The sequence below is a fragment of the Gadus macrocephalus genome, chromosome 11, assembly GCF_031168955.1.
Source record: "Gadus macrocephalus chromosome 11, ASM3116895v1".
NCBI lineage: Eukaryota > Metazoa > Chordata > Actinopteri > Gadiformes > Gadidae > Gadus > Gadus macrocephalus.
In genome coordinates, this window is record NC_082392.1 from 16,381,429 (window position 1) to 16,393,769 (window position 12,341).

The 12,341-nt window shown below is 46.2% G+C and overlaps 1 protein-coding gene across 3 annotated transcripts in view; it reads right to left on the reverse strand.

The window, feature by feature from the left end:
* Positions 1-12,341, reverse strand: part of LOC132467666 (zinc finger protein 236-like) — a 49,137-nt gene that overhangs the window by 20,490 nt on the left and 16,306 nt on the right. For all 3 annotated transcript variants that reach the window (XM_060065132.1, XM_060065133.1, XM_060065131.1), the window contains exons 13-21: positions 11,408-11,668; positions 10,203-10,438; positions 8,728-8,829; positions 8,245-8,387; positions 7,782-7,882; positions 5,753-5,904; positions 5,057-5,233; positions 4,176-4,524; positions 1,193-1,296 (exon numbers count right to left, since the gene is read on the reverse strand). In XM_060065132.1, coding sequence (XP_059921115.1) covers positions 1,193-1,296; positions 4,176-4,524; positions 5,057-5,233; positions 5,753-5,904; positions 7,782-7,882; positions 8,245-8,387; positions 8,728-8,829; positions 10,203-10,438; positions 11,408-11,668 — 1,625 coding nt within the window. The remainder of the gene's footprint in view (positions 1-1,192; positions 1,297-4,175; positions 4,525-5,056; positions 5,234-5,752; positions 5,905-7,781; positions 7,883-8,244; positions 8,388-8,727; positions 8,830-10,202; positions 10,439-11,407; positions 11,669-12,341) is intronic.

The following is a 12,341-nucleotide window of genomic DNA, read 5'->3' on the forward strand; positions in this document are numbered from 1 at the left end:
GAGACAGAGAAGAGAGAGGAGAGACAGAGAGAGAAGTGAGAGCGAGGATAGACAGAGATGAGAGACCGAGAGGGGATAGACAAAGAGAGGATTGACAGAGAGGATAGACCGAGAGAGGAGAGACAGAGAGGGGAGAGACGGAGAGAGGAGAGAGAGAGAGAGAGGAGAGACAGAGAGAGGAGGAACAGAAAGAGGAGAGACAGAGAGAGGAGAAACAGATAAAGGAGAGACAGAGAGGAATTCAGATTTTGTCCCTGACCCTGACCAGAGAGAGGGTCAGGGACGTTGATTGGATGTTGAGTTGCACGGAGTGGTTGGAGAGCTCAGCGGCTGACCTGTGAAATTAAAAGTGGCAACACACCGGCCATGTTAACACATTTGTCTCTGGAAATGGAAAGACGTGGGCTGAGAGAACTCAGTGAAAATTTTAAACTGCTGTTCGCTAATTCATGAGCTTGAGGAACAAAGAAAGAAAAGGCTAGATGGCGAATTTTGAAAACGATTAATTACAGCAGATAAACCATTGATTATTAAAGTGACGGACAACAGGATTGAACATTTTAAAATAATCATAACATATCACAGAGAGTAAATAAAAAATGTCCAGCACAAAAATAAATGAACATCACTTTTGTGAAAGAAAGTGTGTGTGCTTCATCCCAGCAAGAGAGAGAGAGGAGAGACAGAGAGAGGAGGAACAGAAATAGGAGAGACAAAGAGAAACTGCTAAAAAAAAAACTGCTGTTCGCTAATTCATGAGCTTGAGGAACTAAGAAAGAAAAGGCTAGATGGAGAATTTTGAAAACAACGATTAATTACAGCAGATAAACCATTGATTATTAAAGTGACGGACAACAGGATTGAACATTTTAAAATAATCATAACATATCACAGAGAGTAAATAAAAAATGTCCAGCACAAAAATAAATGAACTACCGATCACTTTTGTGAAAGAAAGTGTGTGTGCTTCATCCCAGCAAGAGAGAGAGAGGAGAGACAGAGAGAGGAGAGACAGAGAGAGGAGAGACAGAGAGAGGAGGAACAGAAAGAGGAGAGACAGAGAGAGGAGAAACAGATAAAGGAGAGACAGAGAGGAATTCAGATTTTGTCCCTGACCCTGACCAGAGAGAGGGTCAGGGACGTTGATTGGATGTTGAGTTGCACGGAGTGGTTGGAGAGCTCAGCGGCTGACCTGTGTGTGTCTTCACGTGGCAGTCCAGAGTGGACTTGACGGTGAAATTCTTTCCGCACTCGTCACATTTGTACGGCCTTTCCCCCGTGTGGATGCGAATGTGCCTGAAAGACAAGAGACAGAGAGAGAGAGAGAGCAAGTGAGAGACGGGAGGGCGGGAGGCCATTAAATACAAGAAAAAGTGCCTCGTCATATTTGCTCACTGGGAGACAAAATATAATTTGAAAACTGAATATAATTCAGGCGGAGTAAGCCTCATACACACATACACACCAACACACACACACACAGTGGGACGTCTCTTGCCATTACCGCCCCACTGCAGTTAGTCTTCCGTATGCTTGACAAATTCGGGCAGTTGGGAAATTAAAAGTGGCAAAGCACCGGCCATATTAACACATTTGTCTCTGGAAATGGAAAGACGTGGGCTGAGAGAACTCAGTGAAAATTTTAAACTGCTGTTCGCTAATTCATGAGCTTGAGGAACAAAGAAAGAAAAGGCTAGATGGAGAATTTTGAAAACAACGATTAATTACAGCAGATAAACCATTGATTATTAAAGTGACGGACAACAGGATTGAACATTTTAAAATAATCCTAACATATCACAGAGAGTAAATAAAAAATGTCCAGCACAAAAATAAATGAACTACCGATCACTTTTGTGAAAGAAAGTGTGTGTGCTTCATCCCAGCGGCCCATAAATGGCTCACTTCCTGTTGGTGTGCAGAACACATCCCCAGCTCTCCGAGTCTCCGCTGAGCTGGTGCTTGAGGACCGACCATTAGCATTTGTTGTTGTTAGTCATTTAATTTATATTTCATTAAATCAGTCGGCAGCTAGAGGGGATGTGAAGAGGTTGAGAAACAGATCTAATATGAGAGGGTGAGAGGGAGAGGGAGCAAGAGACACGAGAGAGGATGAGAGCCAGAGGGGAGGCTGGAGGAGTGTAGAATGTAGCTTCTACCGGAGGTGGTGTACACTTTATTCAATGCCATCTAAACTGAAGTCATGGTGTCTCAAGTGCAGTGCGTAGCTCCAATGGAGTGTGAACCATTTTAGTTCTGTGCCTGGATTCCTTATGAATCCTAGACCTTGCATTATTATTACTACAAGAGTTTTCCTGCGTGCAACTCTAGTTGTAATTAACCCTATAGCAATAATGTGGAAACCCCAGTCGATAATGTACCAAATTTCTGAGCGCATAATATAATAACATTTTGGCTATAATTTGACAACGTATAACATTTGTTCGCCACAAATGACTCTTAAGAGCAGTGCCAACAATTTTATATTTTTTAACCATACAGCGAACAAAGGGCAACAGGCTGATTATCATTTAGGGGGCCACTCAATGACATGCAGAACCGTCATCAACACCCCCACTGAAGTGTTGTGAGAAATACCGACTTTCTACTCCTCATTCACATATAAGGTAATTAACATTTCCTACAGAGAAAAAACTACCTCAGGGGTAGTAATATTCAGGAGATTTTCAGGGAACAAATGTCAGGATATGTTGCTCACACATACGTCCTATCAGGAGAATATCAGGACCTACACGTGCGTCTGAAAGCAGCTAGTGTGTAAGCATTTGATTACATTATAAAATTTGTCAATTTATGGTAATAGGGGTAAATGGTCAATAGAAAGTGTAGTATACTATTCATGCAAATCAATTATTAAATAGCTTTTACTGTTATTCAGGGCTGAAAAGTGCATTGACATTTTAAAATGCAAGGCAACTACTATTGGTTAATTGAAAAATAATAATCATCATTGTGATTAAACATCTCTTCCAGTGTCCTGGCCAAGACAGGCAGCAGTACACACAAAATATAAAACAACTAAAACAGTCCACAGGGGGGAGGGGGGGAAATCAATATCGCAAGACATTTGGAGAGAATCAAGGAGGGGAGTAATGTTAAGTTTGAGCAACAAAGTGTAAAGACATTTCGGGAGGTTCAAGGAGGAGAGTAATATTACATTTGGGCAACAAAGTGTAGTCTTGTGGTGGACTCTATAGACATACTTCACCATACTGTGTTATTGACATGTTTCGTTCTGTGTTATAGGCACACAGTCACTTTATGAATCACGTGACTTCTGTGTTGATATGCCAGTCGGTGCGATGTTTAAATTTCACGTTTTTTACATGTCCAAATGAACGCCGTTGCTTGTCGAGGTAAGAAATTGTCTCTTCCCTTATTTTATTGCAATTTTTACAGTCTATAGAGTGTATAGACTGTAGAAATTCCCTTATTTTATTGCAATTTTTACAGTCTATAGAGTCTATAGACTGTAGAAATTGCAATAAAATAAGGGAAGAGACAATTTCTCACCTCGACAAGCAACGGCGTTCATTTGGACATATAAAAAACGTCAAACTCTGCCAGGTAACAGTACGTGTTACCTGGCAGGTAACACGTTCTGTTGACGTGTTTAAAAACAACGTCTTACCTGGGCAAGTGTCGCTTCGGTGTGTGAGTTCTTACCTGCGCCGATGGCGGAGCCGTTAAACGTCTTTACCTGTGCATGTGTGCGTGCGTGTGCGCTCGCGTGTATGCGTCGCTGCCTTTGTGTTGACGTGCGTGCGCGTGTGCGTGTGTGTGTGTGGTGTGTGCGTTTCCATGTATGTTCGAGCGGATGTGCTTGCTTGCGGTGTATGTATAATATGCATTCGCGCTTGGCACATGCGCACTTGAGTAACTTTGAGTGACTGGTGCGACAGGCCTGCTGATATAGTAGTAAGATTATCTTATTTTATATATAAAATGATTTGCGACATATGTTTTGGTAAGGCCAGGAGAGGCTGCTAAGATGGTTCGATCACCTAGTCATGTTAAAAGTGACAAACACAGTTTAACTAAATGATAAAAAATACTAACCAGGTGGAAAACTTCAATGTTCGAATGAAGACTAACAATTGTGTGAACATAATTCAAATACAAAGAAAAATAATAATTCTAAACGTGAACTTTACCTGACGAGGTCGCTGGGCTTCTTGAAGCTCTTGGGGCAGAAGTTGCAGCAGTTGGCAAACTTAGGCTCCGCCTCCAGCTCCACATCCTTGTCCTTGATCTCGCTGATGCGGTCGCGCTCCGCCGCCGACTGCGACAGCACGCGCTCCGACACGGTGGCCGTGTCGCCGGGGTCGTTGGCCAGCGCCGCCGCCTGCTCCTCCGTGAAGGTGATGATGTTGGCGCCCCGCCGCTTGCCTAGGGTCCCTCGACTCTCTTCGTCTTCGTCGTCATCCTCGTCGTCGTCGTCATCGTCGTCCTCCTCCTCTTCCTCTTCCTCCACCGCCACGTTGGCGCCGTCCAGATCCACGACTGGGGGTGTTTGATAGCATTGGCGCATACAAGTTAGCAAGAGGGTCTGAAACTGCTTCGGTTTTATTGGTTATTCTACAACTAGAAATGTGAAAATGGCATTCACATGAATGCGCAAATTAGCCGAGGAAGCAGATGAATCTGCCAGCTCGTATTCCATTTGCTTGGCATATGCGTCTGGCCGTTTGGACAGGTTTCTGGCCGAGCATAACCGTTTGTCGGGATCACAAACGCCCCGAGGGCGCCCTAAGGGAGCGTCACTCAGGCATTTTTGGAAAACAACAAAACGCTGCCATTGATATGTCAACCGTTGTGTTGCAGTGATTGGAACCAGGTCTATGCGATCGCATCCAGAGGCATTTTGGAAGCTCAAAAAATGAACTGAGATGTGAAACTAATGCTAATTTGAAAATTGGTCTGCGTTGTCTGGCCAGAGAGAGACTGAAAAAAACGTGGCAGGAAATACACGTAGCCTAGTAGAATGAGGGTCTGAGGCGGTGATTTAACAAAAACATCAGAGTCGCCAGCTCACCTCTCTCCTCCACGTGGTGGATCTTGCGCATGTGCTTCCTGCACAGCAGGTTGGTGCGGAAACCTTCGCCGCACAACGCACACTTGAACGACTTGACGTGGATGACCATGTGACGGTTCAGGCTGCCGTTGGTGGTGAACAGGGCGCTACACGCGTTGCATTTGAACGGCTTCACCCCTGCACACGAGAAGAGCAGAAGAGATGAGGCTGATTAGGGGATTAAGGAAGGTGTGTGTGTCTGTGTTTTACCCGTGTGCGTGTGTGATTTACCTGTGTGTGTGTGTGTTTCTGTGTCTTACCTGTGTGTGTGCATATTTTAACTGTGTGTGTGTGTGTGTGTGTGTGTGTGTGTGTGTGTGTGTGTGTGTGTGTGTGTGTGTGTGTGTGTGTGTGTGTGCGTTCAAGCATGTGCATGTGATGGTGTGTCTTACCTGTGTGTGCATGTTCTATTGTATGTGCGATCTTTTCTTTGTGTGTGCGTGCGTGCGCTTCTGCATGTGTTTGTGTGTCTTACGTGTGTTGGTGAGTGCGTTTGTTTGCATGTACATGTATTTGTGGTTTTAACCGTGTGTTCATGCTTTACGTGTGTGTCCGTGCCTGTGTGAGTGTGTGTGTGTGTGCGTGCGTGCCTGTGTGAGTGTGTGTGTGTGCGTGTCTGTGTGAGAGCGTGTGTGTGCATGTGTTTGTATGTCTTACCCGTGTGTGTGTTCAGGTGGGACTTGAGCACTCCGGCAGACACGAAGGCGCGCTGACAGATCTGGCACTTGTAGGGTTTCTCCCCGGTGTGGGAGCGGACATGCTGCTTCAGGTGGCTGGACTTCTTGAAGCCCTTGTTACACCAACTGCATCTGAGGAGTGGGTGGGGGGGAGAGGGTTAGCTTGCTGCAGTTGTTGTTGTTAAGGGGGGGGGGGGTGGAAAGGGATGAGTTCCCGGACGAAAAGTTCAGGGTTTGAACCACACTGTCTGCAGTCTACTTGCTACCAACCTGCAATTTAGTGGAATTGACTGGCCAAGATAAACTGTTTGAATATGTTGAATTATTCAAGCTTGCAGATGGTCTAATCTGTCCGCCGGTGCCTGGTGGCAGATGTCCCTGTTGGACCAGTGGGCATCCATGAGCAAGACGCCCCCTGACCCCTACCTGCTTCCAAAATCAATGCCCTGTACTGTAATGAAAGTCTCTTCTTGGCTGGAAGTGCCTGCTAAACGTGATTGAATAATAAACAGCAAATGAGTTGTTGTCCTTCCCGGTCCGCATTGACCAATTTGGTGGACCAATCATGGTTATTCATGGTAGTTTAGAATAACACTCAATACATGAATCAAACCCCCATATATGCACCCCTTCTCAGCTCAGGGGATGAAGAAAAAAGAATTTATTTTCACGAGTCACCAAACAAAAGTACTGCACGCACACACACACACACACACACACACACACACACACACACACACACACACACACACACACACACACACACACACACACACACACACACACACACAGGCGAGTGGTTATTTAGCAGCTCCTCTAATATTGAAACGCTGCTTTGTAGGCCGGGTTGGCTCTAAAGGACCACGGTTGAGGGAGGCTTGTCTCCCACTAGCATCCGAGCCGGCAGAACTCAAGCGCTGCTCTCAAAGTCTGTGTATTTACAGTTTGGTGAGATGGGCCAATCAAAGGGCAGAACTATCCTCTGAAGGACACCATGGAGGCTGTGAATGTACCAAACCCTGACCCAAAACGTACCAAAAAATGCAGCTGCTTTTAACTGCAACAGGGAATTGTGAAGATAGGTGGGTCCTAATTAATTAAGTTTGACGTAACAATGCAACGTTAAGGGGCAGGAGGCCGGTGTTTGTGGATGACATCAAAGGGGTCGTTGTTCTTTGCTAAAGTCCTCCGTGTGTCACGTCCCTGACCTCCTCTTTCCATTCTCCTTCAGTCTTTCATATGTAAAGAGGGTTTCATCCTGGCGGGAAGAGCGCAAACAATCCAGAGAGAAAGAGGCGCAGGGGGGGGGGGGTTTCTCCTCGGGCCCTCCTATTGTCCTCTCTCAGCGGGCTGACTGCCTCGTGACCTACCGAACCCAGGCACCGTACTGCCACTATCATCAAACACATGATCACAAGCCGCGCAAATGAACTGAGTAATGGTTCCTTTTAAGACTCGGTATCATTCCCTTCTTAAGATAGGGAAGGAACAACAAGAAAACAGACCGAGAGATGGTGGAAAACGGCATAATGTATGAGGGCTGACCCCGCCCGCTCCGGAGGACTGCTCTAAACGGTAACCGAGGGAGACCAAGACTATTTGGTGGTGTATTTTAGGTTTGTAGTAGTTGTTATATTTCTCCCCCAGGTAAGACGGTAGCAGATCAAATCACATCAAACAATCTTTGTTTGTTTTCCCTGTGGGACCTCAAAGGGTCTGTCATCGACCCCTCAGAAGAACGAATGCAACAACGGAAATTCTGAAATATGTTCCCCCACAGATATTAGATGATGCTCTATCCCAGAGCGAGAGGAACAGTGGATATCTGTACCCTAAGGAAAGGGTTTGGAGTAAAGCACTCGTAAAATAACAAGCTACGGCACCAAAAGGTGTGTTCTCATAGAAACGCACACATGCATGCACACCACCACCCACAAGCACACACATGCTGTCACGCCCGCACACACACACACACACAAACACGCATGCACAACCACGCACACACTCACCTGTAGGCTCTCTTGCTGTTGTCCTCTTCCTCCTGGTAGTCCTGCGACTCGGATGTCAGCTGCAGCTCCGTTTGGTCGCTCTGCTGGAGCAGCTCAGCTGTCTGCAACATCAACAACAAAAACGACACACCGGGAAAGACTTTCAGACCAAACGAGACATGACAAGACAAATAACAGACTTCACAAATAACAGCCATTTGTTTCTTGGTATGCGTGTGTGTATGTGAGTGCATGTGTGTGTAATTCTGCCTGTGTGTATCCACAGCCATCTGCCTGTCATTGTGTTTTCTCATATTGTCCTGGTCGTCCCGTCAACATGTGCTCTCACCCTACAAACCTGCCATCACAGACACTTTCATGGATGGAGGAATACAGCAAACGGGAGCACCAGGCGACTCAGGCATAACGCATGAAGGTAGGGCCCTCGCCAAGGGGAAGTGGGGACAGGGACGGGGGGACTCACCACCTCTGAGCTGGTCACATGGAGCAGGTTCTGGGGATGGTAGCTTGATGACAGGGCCTGGGACTCCAGCGTGCTGGAGTCCTGGAGCTGCTGGACGTTGGAGAAGTGGGGCTGCTGAGTGTAGCCCTCGGTGATGGTGAAGCCTGGAAGGAGGAGGAAACGCAGAACCTCAGACAAACCAACTGACCGGAGCTGAATCAAAGTATCGGTCATAGCTCTGGCTGTGTTTGTTCTTGCTGAATAATACGTTGTGATTGAGGCTTAACATTATGTTTTGGAACGTACAACACAACATGAGAGAGTGAGTGAGTGAGTCAGTGTGTGTCTGTGTGTGAGTGTGTGTCTGTGTGTGAGTGAGTGAGTGAGTGAGTGAGTCAGTGTGTGTCTGTGTGTGAGTCAGAGAGTGTGTGTGTGTGTGTGTGTGTGTGTGTGTGTGTGTGTGTGTGTGTGTGTGTGTGTGTGTGTGTGTGTGTGTGTGTGTACCTTGCGTGAGAGCTTGTTGGTCATAGGTTGGCTGAGGAAGCGTTTGAGTCTCAAACTGGCTGATGTTTTGGGGCAGAGCATGTTGATTGGTCACATAAGAATCTAGTAAAGGGACACAGAAAGGGGGAAGATGACGCAGCAGGTTAGACTAGTACAGACCCACATTGGGATCGATACAGAGTATATATAAAGCGGTATATAGGCTCTGGGACCTTACACTTTCTACGACATATTCAAGCAGAAGAGAGAAGAGGATAGAGGAGATAAAGTAGAGGAAAGAGGAAGAGGAAGGAGAGGTAGAGTAGAGTAGAGTGAGAGGAGAGGAGAGGGAGAGTTTTGATTCTCATATAAAAATGACATTATTTTAGCAGGTGAAATTTCAATACAAATGATCAGGTATTCATGCTGCAAGCTGCTGTATAAATTAATTTTACAAGCTGCTCATAAAGGCCAACAAAACTTTGGTTGAATACTTTCTAAAAGCCAACTTTCCTACTAAAGATTTAATAGAAAGTCTTTCTCCTCAGGGATGCTCCCCCTGGTGCAAGGAGTCAGGACTGGCCGACTTTGCATTAAGTATAGCCATTAAACACAATACAAATGAGAGATTTGGAGAGAAAGTTTCCTATAATCAATGAAATATAATAAAAGCTGACGCAACTGCCAATTGAAAGAGTCCCAAACACCTGCCAATGTCACACTGGTCACACTGTCTACGAAACAATAAATCATTACAGTCTAATTATTTATGTTTCTGTTGTTTAAAATCCATTGTGTATGCCTTCGACCCCAGCTAAAATATTCAGAGGGTCACAAATCCTGAACTGCCTCTGAATGGATGCACACTGATGGTACTGGAGAGGGTCTGGGGTGTTTAGGGAGGGAAAGTAAGATTTGGATCGTAGAATAAAGAAAAAAGCTGACAAAAAGCAGATGCTGAGAATGCAGTTGTCCACCAGCCACTCCTTTGAGGCGCTCGAAGGGACAAAGAGCAGCAATGCTTTAACACAGCCCTTGACATTTGCGCTAGGAGGAGTAGAATCAATCCACGCGAGCTAAGTGAGCCATCGGGGACCCCGGACTGCATACTTTTCATGCAAATCCAGTTGATGCAATTAACCTTCAACATTCAAAACTCCATATGCCGTAACTATATAAGCCTTCCCCACAAGCTTTTGATTAATGAGGAAGAATAATGTTGCTCGGGATAAACCTAAGCTTACTAGCGAGCGCACACAAACACACACACACACACAAACATGCATAAACACACATTCACAGATTGACTGAAGGAAAGGTGAATCGCGAATACGAGAACGTCTAGAGAGAAGGATTTGGATGGGTTTATCCTGTGGTGATAATCAGACTCTCTGATTCATCGGGGTCATGACCACGAAGATTGTGAGAAGAGAAGTGTTTCCCAGAAGAGAAATGGAGTCACAGCCAGGTGAAAAGGGTCGGGTTGACGGCCTTACCCTCTGTCTGTATCAGCGGCTGCTCGCTAAGCTCCGCCTCCAGAGTCACCTGCTGACCGCTGCCCACCACCTGTGCCTGGCCTAGTTCCAGCATGCCTTGCTGCTCCCCGCCCCCGGAGGCCGCCTGGCCTTCCAGGTCCTCATCTTCGATCTCCACCTGGATCTCGTGGGACACGGTGGTCCCCCCCAGGGAGTCTTCAGGGGGCTGGGGCTGCAGCTGCTGGGCCAGCTCGTACCTGGGTGTCAGAAAGGCGATTTGTTGATATTTTCACGATTCATACGTAAAGTGCGTTTGTGATAGATCATTGTGTTGTGATGGGCGTAGGGTGACTCTCTGCAATTTGTCCACCCATCCCGTCACCACGAACACGTAAAGCAATTCCGACCCAAAATGTACACGAAGCGACGAGTAAACCTGGAGAGCGAATGGCGAGACTGAGCCGGCGCCAGTGGAACGATGTCCAAAATGTTATAGATCATTATGCTTAAAAGCGGTTGGTGTATCGCAACCAGCTGAAATATTGCTTAAGTTTTACTTTCGTATCTGGTTGCCCTCTTTGCCTGTTCCCTGCTCGACCAATCAGCGCTAAGTCGGCACAAACCTCCTCATAGAAACACATAGCTAACCCCTAACCCCTGGGAGGACTTCAAGTCTCCAAAAGGCTGTGAACAGGTCTCCGAGAAGCGTCAGGAAGAAGAAGTGTAATTTGGCCCTCAGTTGAAACTTGGGCGCTATGGTGTCGTCAATAGGAATTGACTTCAGTGCAAGGGAGTAATCATACCATCATTATCTTTCCACAGAGAAGCAATCAAATCGACTCAAGTCGGTGTGCTTTAAACGCATTGTTTACAGTTTACGCAAATCAATCCGTGCTTATCTTATGGCCACTTATCTTATATAGATTGTTCTATTCTCTCATAGAGATAATTGCTCATGATTCATCTCCCTCCGGCTCTTCTTCGAAGTATGGGCATCACTTAGGTGACAACATTTGTTGTTGACTACAGTGTTTATTTCCCGATGATACGGGATGGCGAGCGATTAACCTCATCAACATTATCATTATCCAGGAGACGGCCACTGCCACTAGGCATTTAGTGTGTAGGGCTACGTCTCCAACATTAACATCCCCTTCTTACGACAACCATGGGCACCTACAAAAATCGATCTAACAATCCAAAGCCATTTGCGAGTGTGCACACACCTGTGCGTCTTCATGTGCTTCCGGCAGTTGGGCGAAGACTTGAAGGTCTTCTGGCAGTAGGGGCACATGTAGGGCCGCGAGTCACTGTGCGTGGTCATGTGACGCCGCAGGCTGCCGCTGGTGGTGAAGGTGGTGTCGCACATCAGACACTTGTAGGCCTTGAGGCCCGAGTGGGTGCGGATGTGGGCCTTCAGCACACCGGAAGAGGCGAAGCCTCGGCTGCACTGGATGCATTTGTAGGGCCGTTCCCCTGTATGGGACCTGGGGGGGGGGCACACAAGCACACGCACGCACACACACACACACACACACACACAGACACACACACACACACATTACAGATTAGTATGGGGTACCAAGCACAGCATTTCAACAACCCAACGAGAGAGAAATATCGTTTCAGAACAATGGGAAATTATCCCTCAAAATGTAGACAATATGTTAACATTGTAAATGTCATGATGATGATAAAGCAGTAAAAAGAAACAGTCTAATCGAGATTGCACAGATGATTCATCTTTATTCGGTCACAAGATCGGCCTGCAGCATTACTACCCTTTGCTGTACAAGTAACAACTCACATCAAGCACCTATGAGAACGCTCAGAACATTTAACAACAAAAGAAAGTGATGGACGTTAATAATGAATGGGGCAGTGTGAGTGGTAGGTGAGTAGTGTAGTGTTCCTCCCGGTTGAGACCCAATATGTATGCTTTATGCTGTTCATATTGTCGATCTGTAGTCCCACTAGCTCTGTATGTTGCTGTGGTGATTTCATTTGGGTTTCTTCAAATGCTCCTATCAGTCCGTAGCAATGAAAATTTACCCCTGCCGTGGTTTAACTGAAGATAATGTTGTGGCAGAGAGAGAGCGAGAGAAACTAAACTACAATAAAATAGGATTTCAGAACGGCCCCTTTTCTCTAACAATGGAA